Source organism: Rattus norvegicus, chromosome 18 (genome assembly GCF_021556685.1).
Source record: "Rattus norvegicus strain SHRSP/BbbUtx chromosome 18, alternate assembly SHRSP_T2T, whole genome shotgun sequence".
NCBI classification, from domain to species: Eukaryota; Metazoa; Chordata; class Mammalia; order Rodentia; family Muridae; genus Rattus; species Rattus norvegicus.
This window is the reverse complement of record NC_141551.1, coordinates 4,391,910-4,410,523: the sequence shown is the minus strand read 5'-3', so window position 1 is coordinate 4,410,523 and position 18,614 is coordinate 4,391,910. Positions and strand designations below refer to the sequence as shown.

The window sequence follows — 18,614 nt, the reverse complement described above, 5'->3', positions numbered from 1 at the left end:
TCTCAAGAATGGGATTATGAATGTGGTGGTCAAAGTATCATATCACAGATAATTTGCAGTATTTTCTGTTTTATCAGGAGGGATCAGCATCTTCATCGCAGTGAAATCCAGCATGTACCGTCCTTTATGCAGACTTTAGAAAGTGCATGGACATAACTCTGCTTTCTTTAAGGCCACGGTGAGAAGAGTTTCCACAGGATCTGTAAACATTCAAGCCCACAGAAACCACATAAAATCTAAAATTACAACTCACTAATGTTCAGAGAAACAGCTGACATATAGAAACCTCAGGGGAATGTTGTGCATTTATGATAGCTTACTGCTCAGGGATTTTAGAATTTATAACTATGAGATAACTGGCTTACATAGGGCATGAACATGTACAAAATTAGGTCCAGTCCTGAGCAGTCGTGTACTTCGAAACTCTTCATGTTCTCGTGTTTGTAATTAATCAGAGTTTTAAATGGACCTAATAAGAACATGTAAGAGCGCATGTGTGTGAAGATGCCATAAGGAAACCTGGTATTTCACATACTAACTTAAAAAGCTAAATGAAAAGGCAAAAAGTTTAGAAGATCTAAGAAATGTAAAAATTATTAAATTGCCCAAGAATTCTCAGAAGTTGCAGAACAAGTATTGATAAGGCTTTATGGGGTGATAAAGTTAACAATGGTAAAATGAAATTTGATGACTACTTCAGCATAGAATTCTGAGAGGAAAAAAAAAACATTTCTCTGGGTTCATCAGGGGTAGCAGTTTCACACTGGATCTTAGCCAAAGGCTGAGAAGCGAGTAGACATGGTAGTTTTAATCCTAACACTTGGGAGCCAAGGCAGGAGGGTCACAAGTTCAGGACTACTATGGATTATGTAATAATCACATCTCAAAAACAATAGGACAAGACAGCATACAAATAGTAACATAGGATCCTCAGGAAGGCTGATGTACACTCAGCACACAGTAAAAGAGACAAGCAGAGCCCTGCCAGGAGAACCACTGAGCACACACACATAAAAAACACATACACACAGGCACACACAGATACACACACATGCACACACATACACACATACACACACAGATACACATGCACACAGGCACACAGACAGAAACACACATGCACACACACACTCATACACACACATATAAACAGGCACACACAGACACACATACACATGCACACACACATATACACAGGCATACATACAGATACACACATGCACACACATTCACACATACACAGGCACACACACAGATACATACATGTATACACACATACATACACACGCATACACACAGACACACACAGATACGTATACACATGTACATACAAATACCACAGACATCCACACAGATACGCACATGCACACCACACACATTCGCATACATACACATGCATATATGTACACATGCACGCACACATATACACAGGCACACACAGAGATACACACATGCACACATACACACACATACACATACACACCTACAGATACACATGCACACACATAGATACATGTACACACACATAGATGTACACATGCACACACGCACACATATACACACAAAGAAACTAATGCTATTGGAGAAAACACTGAGACAGAAAGAAGACAGGGGTAACACAATCAATGTTGTATCAAAAAAGAGACAGAGAGCACTGAGGAAAATATTAGTATTTTTGCAGCTGTCAGTTTGTCACGTTCCTTAAACTGCTGTTGGCTCGTGTTCCACTGACTTGAATGTGGAGGGTTTTTATTAAAATTTTCGAACATTACATTTTGTGCATTGTTTGCTCGAGTGGACAGAGCAAGATGGAAGCTTAGATCCGTTCAGGGGACAGAGAGACAGAAGCTGGCACACATGAAGCTTCTCCTCAAGAAGATACTGACTGGGTCTGTGAAGGTGCTGGTTGCTTTGTCACACAGAGTATCTTCCAGAAAGCCTTCTGGAAACGTCTGTGGCACAAAGGGTATAGAAAGGGATTAATAAGTGAATTGAACCACTGTAGCCAAAAGGCAATGCTGTACCAAATCGATTTGGGGCGCTCCCCTCTGCGATAAGTTGAAAGAACAATTGTGAACAGGCAATACGGAGCCCAGCAAATGGCAAAAGCACTCAGGAGGACAGCTAGCGACCTGGCTAGCTTCCTGCCTCTGAGAAGCTCCACGTGCTCTCTCTGGTGAAGCACTGGGCTTTCTGATCGGCAGAAGGAACCCACTTTGAAGGCGATGATACTACCGCTCATGTGAGTCCTTAAGGACACCAGGAGACTGCTCTTTCCTCGTGGACTTTCTGAATGAAGGGATGCGGCTGGTTCCTTTAATCCAGGAAGACTTGTCCTACAAGCCAACCCAGTTCTGCGTGAGTGTCCAGTGCCCCTGGAAGAGGTAGCGATGAATCCAGCGTGGCTAGGGCACCTACTGAGACTCCCACGCTTCCACAGGCTCCAGTAAATCTGTACACTGAAATAGACCACCAAGGAGACAGGGAGCAGGAATTCCAAGAATGCTGTAATGGCGAGGATGTACCACTCAGTAACAAAGCCAGGCTCGCACTCCTCTGTGTTGGTGCTGTTCTTCCAAGAATCCGAAGCCAGAATCATTGGGCCATTGACCAAGAAAGCCAGTATCCAAACAGCCACCATTTGAGCAACAATTTTCAGGATGCCAGTGTGCTGTGCTCTATAACGCACCTACAAGAAACCAAGCAAATTATTTTTTTTTTTCGGAGCTGGGGACCGAACCCAGGGCCTTGCGCTTGCTAGGCAAGCACTCTACCACTGAGCTAAATCCCCAACCCAAATTATTTTTGATTTAACGAAAACATGCAGAATACATGGAGCATCCCACAGTCACTCAGAAGTTCCAGGGATTTGCAAGAGCTCCATTAATTCCCATGATCTTGGCGCATGCTTTCTCGATAATTTTCCAGAGGAAACAGCAGACCATGAGGTGAAGATTTGAACACCACAGCAAGGCCACGGACACTATCTAAAATAAGAATGCAGTTTTCTCAAAGCCTGGTGTGGTAGCATGAATTTGTAACCCTGGTGTCTGGTCAGTAGGGACAGGAGGATCCTTGAGGCCTTCTAGTCAGTCCATCTATCTCACCCAATTGGTGAGCTCCAGGCCAAAGAAAGACCTTGTCCTCAAAGAATGCCATTTATAAGAATGACACCTAAAGTTCTTCCAGCTTCTACACACACTTGCGTATACACATGCACATGCATGCCATCTGTTCACACAGCACATGCATACACGTGCATGAAAAAAGGTGGCTGGTACCTCAGGGATGATACTTCTAACCAACACATACATACATGCACACATGTGTATACTCACGCAGAAAGAAAGAAACAGTGTTCTCTTCAATGAAACACAAGCCAGGATGAGACATTGTTGAATGATGTTTCAGTAAAGAAAGCATTCTGATTTGGGGAATTAGTGTTGATAAACATGTAGAGAAAAGCATGTACCACATTATAGGGCAAAGCCCACTCTGCACCATAGGCACAGTTTAAAATGCTTTAAAGGTCATGGCTTATCTGGTCCTGACATCAGGAAGAACATACTCAGCTGTTTACACAGGATCCCCATGGTAAGGCCAACAACAGAGATAGCCCTTGAACCACTCCAAGAGACTGCACACAAGAAGGCACTTGGCCATGTTGGAGTGATGCTGTTTCTGGACATTCCCAGGGTACTAAGTGTTCCCATTACAGTCAAAACCATGAGGAGAAGCCATGTAGAGAGTCATGACTACAGCAAGTGCCAGTGTGTGTCCATGTATATGTGTGTGTCTGTGTATCTGTCTGTCTGTGTGTCTCTGTATGTTTATGTGTACGTCTTTGTGTGTGTGTGTCTCTGTGCGCATATCTGTGTGTAATACATGTGTGTGTATGTCTGTGTCTGAGTCTGTGTGTGTGTATATGTCTGTGTGTATATGTATGTGTGTGTGTATGTGTGTGTATCTGTGAATCTGTGTGCGTGTGTGCGTGTGTGTGTGTGTGTGTGTGTGTGTGTGTGTGTGTGTGCTGTCTCAGGGTGACAAAGTCAGACTTCCAAAGTCAGACTTACCCAAGGACAAATGAAGTTAGGGTCTGCAAATTAGTGTTACCCTCTATGATGATCTTTGTGTCAAAGTGAAAATCTTTAAGACAATCTTTGAAAATCGAAAGGCATGTAAAGACTGACTGCCCTTATCTGGAATAAATATTTCAACCAAAATATCAAATCCAGGCTGCCATGCCTGGGAAATGCTCTACTCCTGAGTTACATCTAGGCCCTTCCTGTTCAAGGCAAGAATTCATTCTGTGGCTCAGCTTGACCTTGCATTCATCCTGAAGACCCAACCCTTTGGTTTGGTTTTACATCTATTTTTATGTGTATGGGTGTCCGGGGTGTGTGTGTGTGTGTGTGTGTCACATGCATGTGTGGTGCTCCTGAAGGTCAGAGAGGACATTTGATCCCCAGGAACCAATGAGCTACAGTACGGATGCCTGGAACCAGACCAGGGTCCTCGGAGAGGAACATGTGTGAAAGAAGGAGGCTCACATTTGTTTTGATCCTGTGCCTCGTCAATCTCTCTGAATTTCTGTCCAGTGTGTAAGCTTCCTTCCAACTCAGATGTTCCAGGTTTCTCCCATACCCCTGCTCACAGGGAAAGAGACACCCACGACCTCCTCTCGGTGGATATCATTTTCTCTGGGTTTTAAACATCACCGGAGCATGTTTTCACATTTTTAAAGAGAAGCAGGGTGGCCCTTTGATTTACTGTACATGCGTGCCAATGGCTGTTGGTAAGAGGAAAATGGTTAATAACTTTTTTTAACTTTTTAACTGTAAAGAAACGTGGGCCCCATCCCCTCCCACTCACACATACAAACACATCAAACTGCTGGCGTTTCTGAGAACAAGCTCAGAAGTAAGCTGGCCCATGATGCTGACCACAGCTTCCACACACAGCCCACGTTTCCACCTCCCCCTTTTCCTGACACTACTTAACCCATCACTTGCACTAAGTCTAACGGTTGTGGAGATGGGGACAACACCCAGATGGTCATAAACCTTCATTTATGAATTGCTCTACTCACCCTTTGAAATGATATAAAGATAGACAGACAGACAGACAGACAGACAGACAGACAGACAGATCATACACTAAAGATGCTTCTCTCTTTCATTTGGCACAGGGTCAGCTGAGCTAATGGGCATCCCAGGGACCTGGGACAGGGCTGGCCATCTCACCATCTCTTCAGTGGGGGGCAGTCTTCACAGATGACTGCTCCAGGGTCACTGGAATCCAGACCCAGCTGGTTGCTGTGACCTCTCTGAAATCGATCTCACCCTCTACAAAAACATGTACACTGTTCAGGATGTTGCTCCCTGCCCTGCCTCAGTGAAAGGTTCTGTCAGCCATATTCCATCTGGGAGACAGGAAGACCCTTCTGGTATTAATAATAGGGTGAGCTCCTGTGTTCAACCGAATCGAGTCCCTAAAAGCGTTCTACTGCATCCCATCCACAAGTACCTGTGAACGTGACCTTATTTGTAAATGTGGTGTTGACAGATGTAATTAAGATAGGAGGACGTCATGTTAAACTTGGGGTCACTTTGATCCAGTAATGACCGATGGCCTCATAAGAAGAGTAAGAATAAATGAAAACCACAAATTCCTTCTGATTTCCACCTATGAACAATTAATTAGCTGTTGAGGTGCATGTGGCCCCTGGGCAGCAGCCACCATTCACTCATCCTCATGTGGAGATTCTTGTCAAGCAGCCCACATTGTCCTAGGTACCCATCCCGAGCCAAGTTTACAGTCTTCACCCTTGGCCACATGATAAGAAAGAGCAAAGAAAGAGTTGTAGTGAAGTGTCTCCAAGCCAAAAATGACCCACATCCAAAGCCTTGAGAAAGCTATGGAGGTCTTCCCAGAGGCTCAGAGAGAGGGCAACCTCCCTGAAGTTGAACTTGAAGCTTCCAGTGTAAAGATAGAGCGATTCCTGCTACTTTTAACCACAAAGACTATGGCCCTGCCCCAGAGATCCCCAGTCAGTCCCCCAACACTATTCCTCATGGCTTAGATTTCATTGCAAAGTGTCTCTCTTTGTCTGAAGGCAAGGGAAGAGTCTTTCATCCTGGGCACACTCTAATTCTTACTGTCTCCAGTTGGGATCTAGCTCCACAGCCCACATTCATCACCCACTGTTGGTCCAGCCCTTCCAGAGGACATGGCTGAACAATATTATAGCCATCTTCGTTGAAACTTCGCTTTGGAAACTATGGAGAGATTTCTACTTCCTGGCCAAGCCCCTGTTTCCTGTCACAAGCTCTCTACTTACAGCCTCAGGCAAACTGAGCTTCCCATGAAGCTGGCTTGAGAGCACTCAGGAGTCTTGGATTTAACCCAACTAAGTACAAGTGTCCACTTTGCTGCTGTCATGGTTTGCATATGCTTGACCTGGGAAGTGGCACTATTACAAGGTGTGGTCTTGTTGGAGTAGGTGTGTCACTGTGGGGGTGGGCTTGGAGACCCTCCTCCTAGCTGCCTGAGGATGCCCAGTCTGTTCCTGGCTTCCTTCGGTTGAAGATGTAGAACTCTGAGCTCCTCCTGCACTATGCCTGCCTGGATGCTGCCATGCTCCCACCTTGATGATAATGGACTGAAACTCTGAACCTGGAAACCAGCCCCAATTAAATGTTGTCCTTTATAGAGTTGCCTTGGTCATGGTGTCTGCTCACAGCAGCTGCCCAGTCACTGTTCACACTGTTTCACATGTAGGGTTTGCCCTGCCCTCAACTCTGTTCCCAGGAATGGAGACCCAGCCACCTGTATCTTAGGAAACTGGCAACCTTCACTGCCAGAGAATTCCTTAAAACAACACACACACACACACACACACACACACACACACACACACACACACACACACACACACACACCATCACCACCACCATCACATACACTGCACACATCACCACACCACACACACACACACACTATCACCACCACCACCACCATCTACACACTGCACACACCACACAAATCATCTAGGTCTTCTGTGTTCCACTCTCAACAACATAGCTGAGAATACCATAGGTTCTGCAAAACTGAAAAAATGTTACTACTGGGCCCTGGATAAATATTTGCTGTTCCCTAACCTTTAACAGGCAGAGTCACCCTGTTAATGTCTGGGGCCAGGAGGTCCCAAGATGACCTCCTGATGTGGGACTGCCTCATTTTCCAGAATATTCTGTGAAAGCAAAAGAAATCTGTCTTGCTTGAACGACAGTATATTTTAGAATCTCTTCGATCCAACAGTTTATCTTTTATCTAATCTCTTGTCCAGTTGGGTCCTCTCAGGCAGGAGCATACCAGTCCACTCAACACTGCCATCACAGCATTTGGTCAACAGAACTCGTACATCTCTGAACAATAGATTGACCAAACAATAGATCCCCCAAAGCTGTGAGATCCTAGAATTCAACAGTAAATGAGGTCAATGTTGTAAATAAGGTTGGGGAGCTTGCTCAGTGGAAAGCACTTGTCAGGCACACTTGAGGACCCAAGTTCAGATCCCCAGTACCCAGGTAAAGCCAGACTCCAGCTGTGTGCACTTAGAACATCCACACTCCCGAGGAGAGAAAGGAGTCAGGCCCAGAAGAATGCCCTGAAGTTTAGAGACAGGCTAACCTGGCATACGCAATGAAAAGTCAGCAAATCTTGAACAAGGGAAAGATAAGAACACCTCCCTCTACTCCTCTCAGTCTCCCACACCTTCCTCTCCCCCAGATACGCTCCTCCCCTGGGTTTTTAAGGTCACAAATCTCTGCACCACAGTTTTGTGGCTTCTTTCTACCCACGGCCTGTTTTCTCCTTTATCCCATTGCTGCGAGGTTTATCTTAAGACTTGCCACTAACTCACTGCTGAGGCTATTCCAGATTTCGCCTAAGCCCAGCTTTCTTGTCGTGCATCCTAAGCCGGCTCTGCTGTATCACTGTCTTCTCTTCGGTGGGTTTAAAACCAATGTTCTCACTAGAATCACTCAGGGATTCTTTCTAGTTCCCCGCAGAGCTCTATCTTGAGAAAAATATTGAGGTTTCAACTTGGTCATGGGCTGGAGATTGGAACCTCACAGACAGACAAGCTACTGTAGATGCAGCTAGCATTCCTCACAATGCGTTTTCAGTCCTTTTTTTCCCCTTCAAACGCTGATAGAGTTAACCAGATGGCAAAGAATAAGCATCAGTGAGATCCATCCCCAACATCCCCAGCACAGGCTTGCATGGCTAAGGGACCCAGAATTTACAACTGTAGTCTTCTAAGGGAAATGAATAAATGTTGTGACTTACAGCGTTTGAAACTGACTGGTATCGATCGTAGCTAATGAGGACAATACTGTAGACGGATGCTGTGCACAAAAGATAGTCAGTAATGAGCCAAAACATGCAGATTCCACTTCCAAAATTCCAGTTAAACAGCGTGTGAGGGATGTACAGAGGAATGGAGATGACACCTGTACAGGAAGGAAATGAGTTTAAAGAAACAACATTGGACCAGCAAGATGGCTCAGTGCCTACAGATGTTTGCCACCAATCTGGACAAATCCCATAAGTCCATATGGCACAGAAAAGACCTAATTCCTGTAGGTTTTGCTCTAACTTACACATGCATATCATGGCATGCTGTGGCACCGCTGCGCAGGTGCACATGCACGCACACACATGCATATGCATACATGCACACACATGCACATGTACATATACATATTCATGCATATAATCAATTTTTTAAATATTTAAAAAACATATACATCATTGACTACCAAAAAAGGTATATTCTAGTGGCTCCACCGTAGAGTGGCATGTCCAAATCCACTGATAATGGCTTGCTTATTGCTACAGTGTGGCTAACTGTCCTGCAGAGGCGCCTATGGAAAAGCTTGCCTTCAGCTTGGTAGGACGGGTAGGTGCTGTGGACCTGGGGAGATGGAGCCAAGTGTGAGACTCTTAGCTCACTGGAGCCTGCACTGGACAAAGGTGTGGAACCCAAGTTCCTCCTCCCCATTCTAGATGTAGTGCTCACTAACACATGTGCTCCCAACTGTCCACCACCATCAGGAGCCAAAACAATAGGCCACCCAATCTTGGATTCAAACACTGATCTGAATTGTTTTCTTCCTAAGTTCACTGCCTCAGACATTTTGTTGTCGTAAGGCCATGCTGCCAATGCTAGATACAAAAACTGTTGGTATTTCGCCAGGCTCTGTATGACTAATATCGCCTATGCATTCTTTAAATGTTATTTTTAAAATAGTTGTCATGAGCTACCAGTGGGTGCTCCTTACCACTTCCCAAATAAAGCAGAGAGGCTAACTGTGTTTCCAGCCGTTTTCGCCACAATGCGTCTCGATGTTCTCTGTGGTCCATTCCAAACATAGCGGCAGGTCACCCTCTCCCATAGCAGTGGGTCACCCTCCCGCAGCAGCCCTGATTTTCATATCTTATTCTCTTTGAAACATTGTTCCTCCTAGAATGTCTTCCTCCTTCATGGTTTTATGCTGGAGATCCAGTCTCGGCCTTACCCTAGGCACATGATGTTACCTCTTCTCCTCTTTTATGAAAACGCCTCATCTGCCACGCCCTTGTCCTCGGAAGCTCTGTGGTTGCTGCGATCCCTCAGTCACTTACACTCTCAGAAACTTTGCTACATTATTTTTTTAGTTTTTTGTACATATAAATTGTACGCGATAAAGGGTTTCACTGTGACATCATGCATGAAGATGTGTTCCTACTGTGTTATCTCCTTCATTGCTGCCTCTCACCTTTCTCCCACAGGAATGTTCTCTTCCCAGTCAGTCCCCGCCCCCTTCTCTCTCCCTCTCTCTCCCCCTCCCCTTCCTCTGCCCCTCCCTCTCCCCTCCCTCTCTCTCCCTCTCCCCTTTCTCTGCCCCTCCCTCTTCCCTCCCTCTCTCTCACTCTCCCCCTCTCTCTCTCCCTCTCCCTCCTGGGAGCAGCCTCCCCAGTATCTGGTATTACAGACCTGTATCACCAAACCTGTCTTCTATTCCCATACGTTCAAATAACCTGCTAGTTCTGCGTTTCAGTTATGGGGTAGGGTTGGTTTATGGAGGCACAGTCTCACTATCTAGCCCAGGCTGCCTTTGAAATCACTGTAGCTTGGGCTGTCCTCAAACCCATGATGCCCCTGTCTTAGCCTTCTTCTGGGTCTTGGGCTGAAATTACAGACATACACTATCAATGGTTCTTTCGATGATCAGTAAGCGTCATTGGGCGACTTTCATATCATCAGTTGGGGCAGGGGCAGGAGGGATGACTATGACAGAAAGTAGAACCCCAAGGTTACCTGAGGTAAATCGAAGCACCTCGAAATGAGATGTTCATATTTTAGTTCATCATTGTGGCTTTCAATGCTCCCAACACGAAGAAGTGGATAACAACTAGATGCTACTGACTTAAAGATTAAAGAGATTAAAGAGCAAGATCTGAGTTAAACTCTCTTTTCCATACCTTTTGAATTCTATGAAAGAGGAAGGATGTGTTAGGGTTTCTGGAAGCTGCTGTAAGCTGGCCAAAACACACTGTTCCATTGTTCTATGTGTGTGCGTGCATGCTTCCTAGCTTGTGAGCAAGCCAGCAGTCTGGAGATTGAACCCAAGTCCTCATGCTTGTGGGCAAGCGCCAAAGACCAAGTCATCGCAGCAGAACCCATTGCTTAGGTTTTTGTAAACCCCTGCTGTCTCCATGGTATACTGGTATAGATGATCTGTTCTTGGTTCCGCTCTCTATGGAATAACGGTGATGCCTGTGGATCATTCCACATAGTTTCAGAAAAGTAAATCTGGAATATTTCTCAGACAGGCCTGCTCGTACATGTTCCTGCCAAGTCTGCTCTGGAAATTTGCAAGACTAGAGCAATCAGCCTTCGGCATGTGTGCTTAAAAAGAAGCGAGGGGCTCTCTCCTCCAGCCGAGCAAGATGCCCAAAGGAAAGAAGGCCAAGGGGAAGAAGGTGGCCCCGGCCCCCGCCGTGGTCAAGAAACAAGAGGCCAAAAAGGTGGTCAATCCTTTGTTTGAGAAAAGGCCTAAGAACTTCGGCATTGGGCAGGACATCCAGCCCAAAAGAGATCTCACGCGCTTCGTCAAATGGCCCCGCTACATCAGGCTGCAGCGGCAAAGAGCCATCCTCTATAAGCGGCTCAAAGTACCTCCTGCCATCAACCAGTTCACCCAGGCCCTGGACAGGCAAACAGCGACTCAGCTGCTTAAGCTTGCCCACAAGTACAGGCCAGAGACAAAGCAGGAGAAGAAGCAGAGGCTGCTGGCCCGCGCTGAGAAGAAAGCTGCTGGCAAAGGGGACGTCCCAACTAAGAGACCACCTGTCCTCCGAGCAGGGGTCAATACAGTCACCACTTTGGTGGAGAACAAGAAGGCTCAGCTGGTGGTGATTGCCCATGATGTAGACCCCATTGAGCTGGTGGATTTCCTGCCTGCCCTGTGTCGAAAGATGGGGGTGCCCTACTGCATCATCAAGGGAAAGGCCAGGCTGGGGCGCCTGGTCCACAGGAAGACATGCACCACTGTTGCCTTCACACAGGTGAACTCGGAAGACAAGGGTGCTCTGGCTAAGCTGGTGGAAGCTATTAGGACCAATTATAATGACAGATATGACGAGATCCGCCGCCACTGGGGAGGCAACGTCCTGGGTCCTAAGTCTGTGGCTTGCATTGCCAAGCTGGAAAAGGCAAAGGCTAAAGAACTCGCCACTAAGCTGGGTTAAATGTACACTTAAGTTTTCTGTACATAAATATAATTACAAAGTTAAAAAAAAAAAGAAGAAGCGAGGGAAGTTGAATAGGCTGTATTAAAAAAGAGGGTGGTAAGCGGAGATGGGGTGGGGGAAGGGGAGCAGGAATGAGAATGAAGATGGGAGGAGCCCTGTGAGATGGGAGGTGGCCTGCCCCGGGCCGGCTGCTCTGTAGCCTCTGGCTCGTGTACACTGTGCACCGTCAGCCTCACATCCTGGGAGCCGCATTTCTCTTGACTTATTCTTCCCCAGACAGCAGCCCCATCTGTTTGTTCAGATGTGTCTTTCACAGTGAGACCTGGCTCTCAAGTTTTATACTGAAATTTCATTCTCCCTCTTCCTCTCTCTCTCCTTCCCTCCATCCATCCCTTTCTTTTCCCCTCCATCTCTCCCACTCTCATCCTGCCATATTTTTCTGAAGCAATTATCACCTCTAAAACACTACATACTTTTACTTACTTATGTCTTATATTATGTCTTCCCCAGTCCCATGCCCATATCTGGTAGAAAGCATAATATACATGTATATATGTGTGTACACACACACACACACACACACATATGTGTGTATGTATGTGTGTATGTATGTGTGTATGTATGTATGTATGTATATTTGCGCATCAGAAGAGCAAGAGGTCTTGCCAGTCTTTGTGCTTGCTTTGAAGTGTGCAATTGTTACATAAATAAATTGAAGACAGTGGGGAAGCCTAGTTTGCTTTAAAATCGACACCAGCGTGGTATTGCCTTCTGCCAGCGATAGAAAACTGCTACCTCCACACTCCCATCGCTCTCCCCGTCCTACATGCTGAAGCTCCAACATTCTCAAAGCGGCTCTATTTAGAGCTAGAACCTCTGAAGGAAAGGCTCCGGGTAAACATGCCACAAGGGTGGGGCCCTGATTCATCAGACTGAGAGCTACGAGACAGAGCTTGCCTCTCTTCAGACACACCTGTCCAGCCCATTTGAGGAACAAAACTTGGTAGATATCTCAGGTAGTGAGATGTGTAAAAGCACAAATTCCTATCGTTTAGGCTTCCCAGCCTCTGGTGTTTTATTATAGTAGTCTAAGTATATGCAGAAGCCGAGAGAGAAATTCTGAACTGAACTAGTGGGTAAAGATGTAGATTTACATATACATATAGAGATACAACATGAAACAAAAGTAAACCTTCCCTCCCTCTAAAATTCCTTCAGGCTTTGTTGACATCAACTACATTTTGCCTCTGAAGAGACTTTCCTGACCATCCACCGTATGGCTGATAAGAAATAAACACCCATGGGTGAGAACACTGGTCACACAGTACCAATTTAATAGGCATTTCCTTCTAATACACATAGTGTACTAATTGCTTTTCTCAATATTGTGATCAAATACTGCACAAGAAGTAAAAGTAAAGTGGTTGGGTTCATTTTGTCTTACAGTTTAAAGGGGTACAGTGGTCACAGGCAAACCAGACTGTGTCAACAGTCAGTAATCAGAGTCCATAAGAAGCGAGATTGGGATATCAATCCTCAGAGCCCGCCCCCAATGATATACTTCCTCAGGAAGTCCCCACCTCCTAAAGGTTCTACAGCTTTTCCAAATAGTGCCTCCAGCCAAGGACAATGTGTTCAAACACATGAGGCTGTGAGGGACAGTTCACCTTCAAGCCACAACTGCTAGTATTCAGGTGAGATAGAGTATACCATGCGAGGTCTTTCTGTGTCTCATTGGCATGGCGTCCAGCATAGCAGGCTCACAATCTCTGCTATGTCTTTACTTTTCTATAACAAATTCAATCTAGGAAGCCAGCTACTTGGTTAGCACAAGTTTAGAGTCTCTATAGGATCTGGTTCCAAAACCTCGAAAAGTGCACAGAAAAAACCACAGTCCCAAAGGCATCTTAGGACCTAAGCAGTTTCGTCATTGTCCCGCAGCTCTAGAGTTTGGTCCAACCACAGAGATTACTAGAGAGACTAGTAATTAGGGGGTTGGACAGATGCAAGGTGGTTCAACAGGTAAAGGTACCTGCCACCAAGCCTGGACTCGTGTGCTGGGTAGAACTGATTCCTGATGGCTTTCCTCGGGCCTCTGCTTGTTCATCGTGGCACAGCACCGACCCACACAGTAAAATCGCTAATGTCAAAATAAAAGTATTAGTAGCGAGGATAATAATGATAGCAGTGATGGCTTCCAGCTACAGAAAACCTCTCCTGGGTGCATCCCTTAGGCTCAGAGCTCAACCTTGAGAGGACAGCAAAGGACAGCGCGCTGGCAGAAAACTCAGATCTCATTACACAAAGCTTGCAGGGACTGTCCCATTTCTTGTCCCATGGAGAGTGCTGTGCTAAAGGGCACTTCTGGGGCTGGAGAGATGGCTCAGCGGTTAAGACCACCCGACTACTCTTCCAGAGGTCCTGAGTTCAATTCCCAGCAACCACATGGTGGTTCACAACCATCTGTAAAGAGATCCGATGCCCTCTTCTGGTGTATCTGAAGAAGCTACAGTGTACTTATATATAATAAATGAATAAATCTTTAAAAAAGGGAAGGGGACTTCCGGAAGAAGGTATGGGGCAGAGGAAACATTAAGGACCAGAACTGGCAGATGACACCGGGCTCCTAGAAACAATGGCTCCATGGTAAGGTGCTTTTCTTGCAAGGAGGCGGTGCATCCTAATCGGTGAGTTCCAGGTCGGTGAGAAACCTTGCCACAAAGGAAGAGGATGATACTCTTGACGATGACACATGAGGTTGTCTATTGGCTTTCACAGGTACATATGCACATCCATTTCCGTGCACATGTGCAGGCACACACACACAAGAAGGAGCTTATACAAACACATGCAGACATAGCTAGACAACTGTTTGCTTGCTTGATTGTTTGTTTGTCTTGTTTGAGATAGGGAGTATGTAGCTCTGGCTGGCCTTGAACTCAGAAATCTGCCTGCCTTTGCCTCCTGGGAGCTAAGATTAAAGGCATGGACCACCATACTCAGTCTACATGCAAACATTTGAAAAGAAAAGAAAAGAAAAGAAAAGAAAAGAAAAGAAAAAGGAGGGGAGGGGAGGGGAAAGGAAGGGAAGGGAAGAGAAGGGAGGGGAGGGGAAAGGAAGGGAAGGAAAGGGAAGAGAATGGAAGGGAGGGGAGGGGAGCAGAAGGGAGGGGAGAGGATAGAAGGAAAGGGAAGGGAGGGGAGGGGAAGGGAAGGTAGGAGAGGGGAAGGGAGCAGAAGGAAGGGGAAGGGAAGGAAAGGGAAGGGAAGGGAGGGGAAGTGAAGGGAAGGGGAAGGGAAGGGAGGGAAGGGGAAGGGAAGGGAAGGGGAAGGGAAGGGAAGGGGAAGGGAAGGGAGGGGAGGGGAAGTGAAGGGAAGGGGAAGGGAAGGGAGGGAAGGGGAAGGGAAGGGAAGGGGAAGGGAAGGAGAGGGAAGAGAAGGAGGGGAAGGGAAGGGAAGAAAAATCTGTGTTTGACTTCTCTCTGCAGAAACAAAGCTGTTCTTGCCCGTTCTCATGCTGGCAGGGGAGCAGCAAGTCTAGCAGATGCACATCTACACAACTATTTCTCAGAGACAGGCTACATCTCCCACCTATGGTGTTCAAGCCTCGAGGGAGGTGTCTCCTTGAGGCCTACCTTGGACTAGATAAAGAGACACTCATTCTTATCTGAAGCTGTTTGGGTTTGAAAGTTCCCAGTCCAAGGCTCTCTCAGCTCTTCACCTCACCCTTCCCTACTGCCAGGCTCCTTAGGGTCTCCCTCTCACCATGCCACTCTCCCTTTTCAGTGCCAAGTGTCACTGAAGGCTGTAGAATCCAATGAGGGAAAAGGAGATCTATGGCAGACTGCTCTCTGCGTTTACACACACTTGTACATTTATACATATGATGGGAGCATAGAGAACAATGTAGAAGGATCTGTAGCTAGCTGCAGATGTCAGCTGAAGAGACGAAATTGAATCGAGGACTGGGAAGGTTGTTGATTTATTTAAAGCACGCACATATAAACATATATATACATATATGTATACGCATATATGTTTATACATACACACAAATATATATACATATACATATACCATATATACATATATATACACCACATATATACCATATATATACATATACATACACTATATATACATATACATATACCATACATACACACACACACACACACACACATATATATATATATATATATCCAATGTAACTCCTTCTAACAATGAGACCAAGACCCCTGGGTTCAATTTCTGCCACTGTTGGTAAAAATAAGTAAACTAATAAATAATTGCTTAGCTCCGTTTATCTGTGGCCTGCCATTTCTATGTCTGGTGGGCTCCATTAGATACTGGCATTACCATCTGAGGGTCCTCACCATCCAGCTTCAGCCCTAGCTGCCTCCGTCCAAGCATTCGTACAGCAGCCAGCCTGCAGCACACACGCAGCGATTTGCTACCTGTGCCACTGCTGATTCTTGGCCCTCTCTCCCCCATCTCTAGCTCTAGAAATCCTATCTGTCCTCGGGGTTACACTGGGGATGCCACAGTCCTGTAACCAAGTGTGCTTCCCTCTCCCAAGTGTCCATGGCACACAGTGCATCGTCATGGGGTCTCCCATCATACCCAACGGTCCTGTGAACCTATCTTACATTCTGTGTCATGAAAGGAAGAGACAAACCCATTCCTGTGGCTTTCCTGGTTAGTACTTGAGTGCCCAACTCTCTTAACATCGACTTGTGTGTATGATACAAACATTGGTGAACTCAGTCTGAGTCAAAACATATCAGCCAAGAAATCAAAAGAGAGGAGGTCTAACATTTGTTAAGCAACCACTGTGGTTTTTGCAAGGAACGGAATGTCCTATGAATTGTGATTTAACATTAGCACAGGCTTTATGTAGCAAAGAAATGAAATAATGTAGCTGCAGCAAGAGACAATCTCCTAGGAGCTCCTATGAGATGCGTCGGTCCCTGAAGTACTGCAGTGTACCCCATCTGACCACCACGAAGAGCACCGGGCTCACAGAAGAGATCACAATAAGGGAATGAAAATGATTTTTTAAAACGTTTTCAAAGACAGAGGAACCTGGTTTCTGTGAACTCTTGCGGTCACATGATGCTCTGAGACTCTGTTGTATGTAGGGTAGCCAATTGCTGGCTGTGTCCGACTCTGTGCTATACGGAACACTGACCACCCTGTCCCTGCCCCTGTCCCTGTCCCACTGCACATACCGTTTCTTGGTCATGCTGGCTTCCAGCAGACACACGATTCTTATTACTTAAATACTGGATACAAAGAAAACCATACTTACTAAGGAAAGAGTACTTGTAAATCTAAACAAGTTAAAAACAGCTCTGAAAACAACCTGGGATGCTAAAATAATTTTAGAACTATTCTGAATTCATTTATTCTAAAAGCAAAACCAAAAAAAAAAAAAAAACCTGTTTTCAGATAAAACTTCCTCTAATAGCCATATGTGCAGAGTTTCTTTTAAAGTGGCATACACATCTTTCCCAGAATTCTAACACTTTAATTTTTCTTCTTAGCCCCTCCAACCCATACAGTCCCTGGAATTACAAGACTTTAAGTTTGATAATTTTAAAGAAAGATACTTACCCACGAAGAAGTCAGAAATAGCCAAATTAAGAAAAAAATAATTACTTCGATGTCTAAGGTTTCTGTCTGCTACAAAGGCTAAAATGACCACAGCATTGCCTATCGTTATAGCAAAAGCAAGCAGGGACATTAAAAATGCCAAGGGGACTTGAGCAGTCAGTGGCAAGACGTCAGTGCCGTTAGACTCCGACATCACATTAAATAATGGGCCACTACAGAAGTTCCACTTGGCCAGGCACTTTTAACAACCAGAAAGCTCTTATATACAGTCTCCTACTCAAAACAGCATCTTCAAATCTACTGATGAATTCACACTACTTCCTGGTTACTGATAGCCATCAACTTGTGGTAGCAATTTCCCTTTAACTGACAGTGAAAAGAATGTTTCCACAAAACAGAGAAATATCTTGTATTAAGCAATGCAATATATTCATCCATCTTCTGGGTAAAGAGCAATATTATATAATATCTATAAAGCATAGTTTACAGGGCTGGAGAGATGGCTCAGCAGTTAAGAGAACTGACTGCTCTTCCAGAGGTCGTAAGTTCAAATCCTGGCAACCACATGGAGACCAGATCAGCTACTTACTGAATTCTAGGCTGTAGTCCTGTATTGCACAGTGAGAAGGTACCTCAAAAAATAGAAGAAATGAATATTTATAGACCATAAAATAATCCAAATCAAAGAGGTAAAACTTAGAACTAATAACAGGCTTTTCAAGAAACAAGCTAAAAAACCAAGCCATAATAAAGAAACAAATCAGTCCACTGAAACCAACGTAACTAGTTTTCAAAAGCTAGACATGAACCTGGCAATGGCCAAAGAAACACATTATTGGTGGTGGTGTTCTTCCATCAGCCAGGGATAGAGCAGATGGCAGCCCTTTGCTCCTTCTAGCTTGATGGTCAAAGCTGTCTTATGCCTAGGACTCATAAAAATCAAATCTAGTCAAATCAGATGCAGGCAGCACAGCTAGGAAGGGGGAAGATGGACAGACCTGCGACCCCCCATGCCATCCACAGACCTGGCTTCCAACACACAGCACAGGTGGGCCATAGACACCCACGTGCAGCCACACCACGTAGCATGGATGGAGAACGCAGTTACCCAGGGTTCTGCCAGCCACATGCCCAGTTTGCAGCAGGAACCACAACAGTGTGCAAGTATGTGGTGGTCAGATGGGAAGGAGCAGCTT

At 45.5% G+C, this 18,614-nt stretch overlaps 1 protein-coding gene and 1 pseudogene across 1 annotated transcript; one reads left to right on the top strand and one right to left on the bottom strand.

Moving 5' to 3' along the window:
• Positions 1–1,487: 1,487 nt before the first annotated feature.
• Positions 1,488–17,646, bottom strand: Hrh4 (histamine receptor H4). Its single transcript, NM_131909.2, is given in 3 exon segments — positions 1,488–2,689; positions 8,353–8,516; positions 17,419–17,646. Coding segments are annotated over 3 exon segments (1,176 nt in total). The 5' UTR covers positions 17,612–17,646; the 3' UTR covers positions 1,488–1,870.
• On the top strand, positions 10,979–11,814 carry LOC147999658 (large ribosomal subunit protein eL8 pseudogene; annotated as a pseudogene).
• Positions 17,647–18,614: the final 968 nt, after the last annotated feature.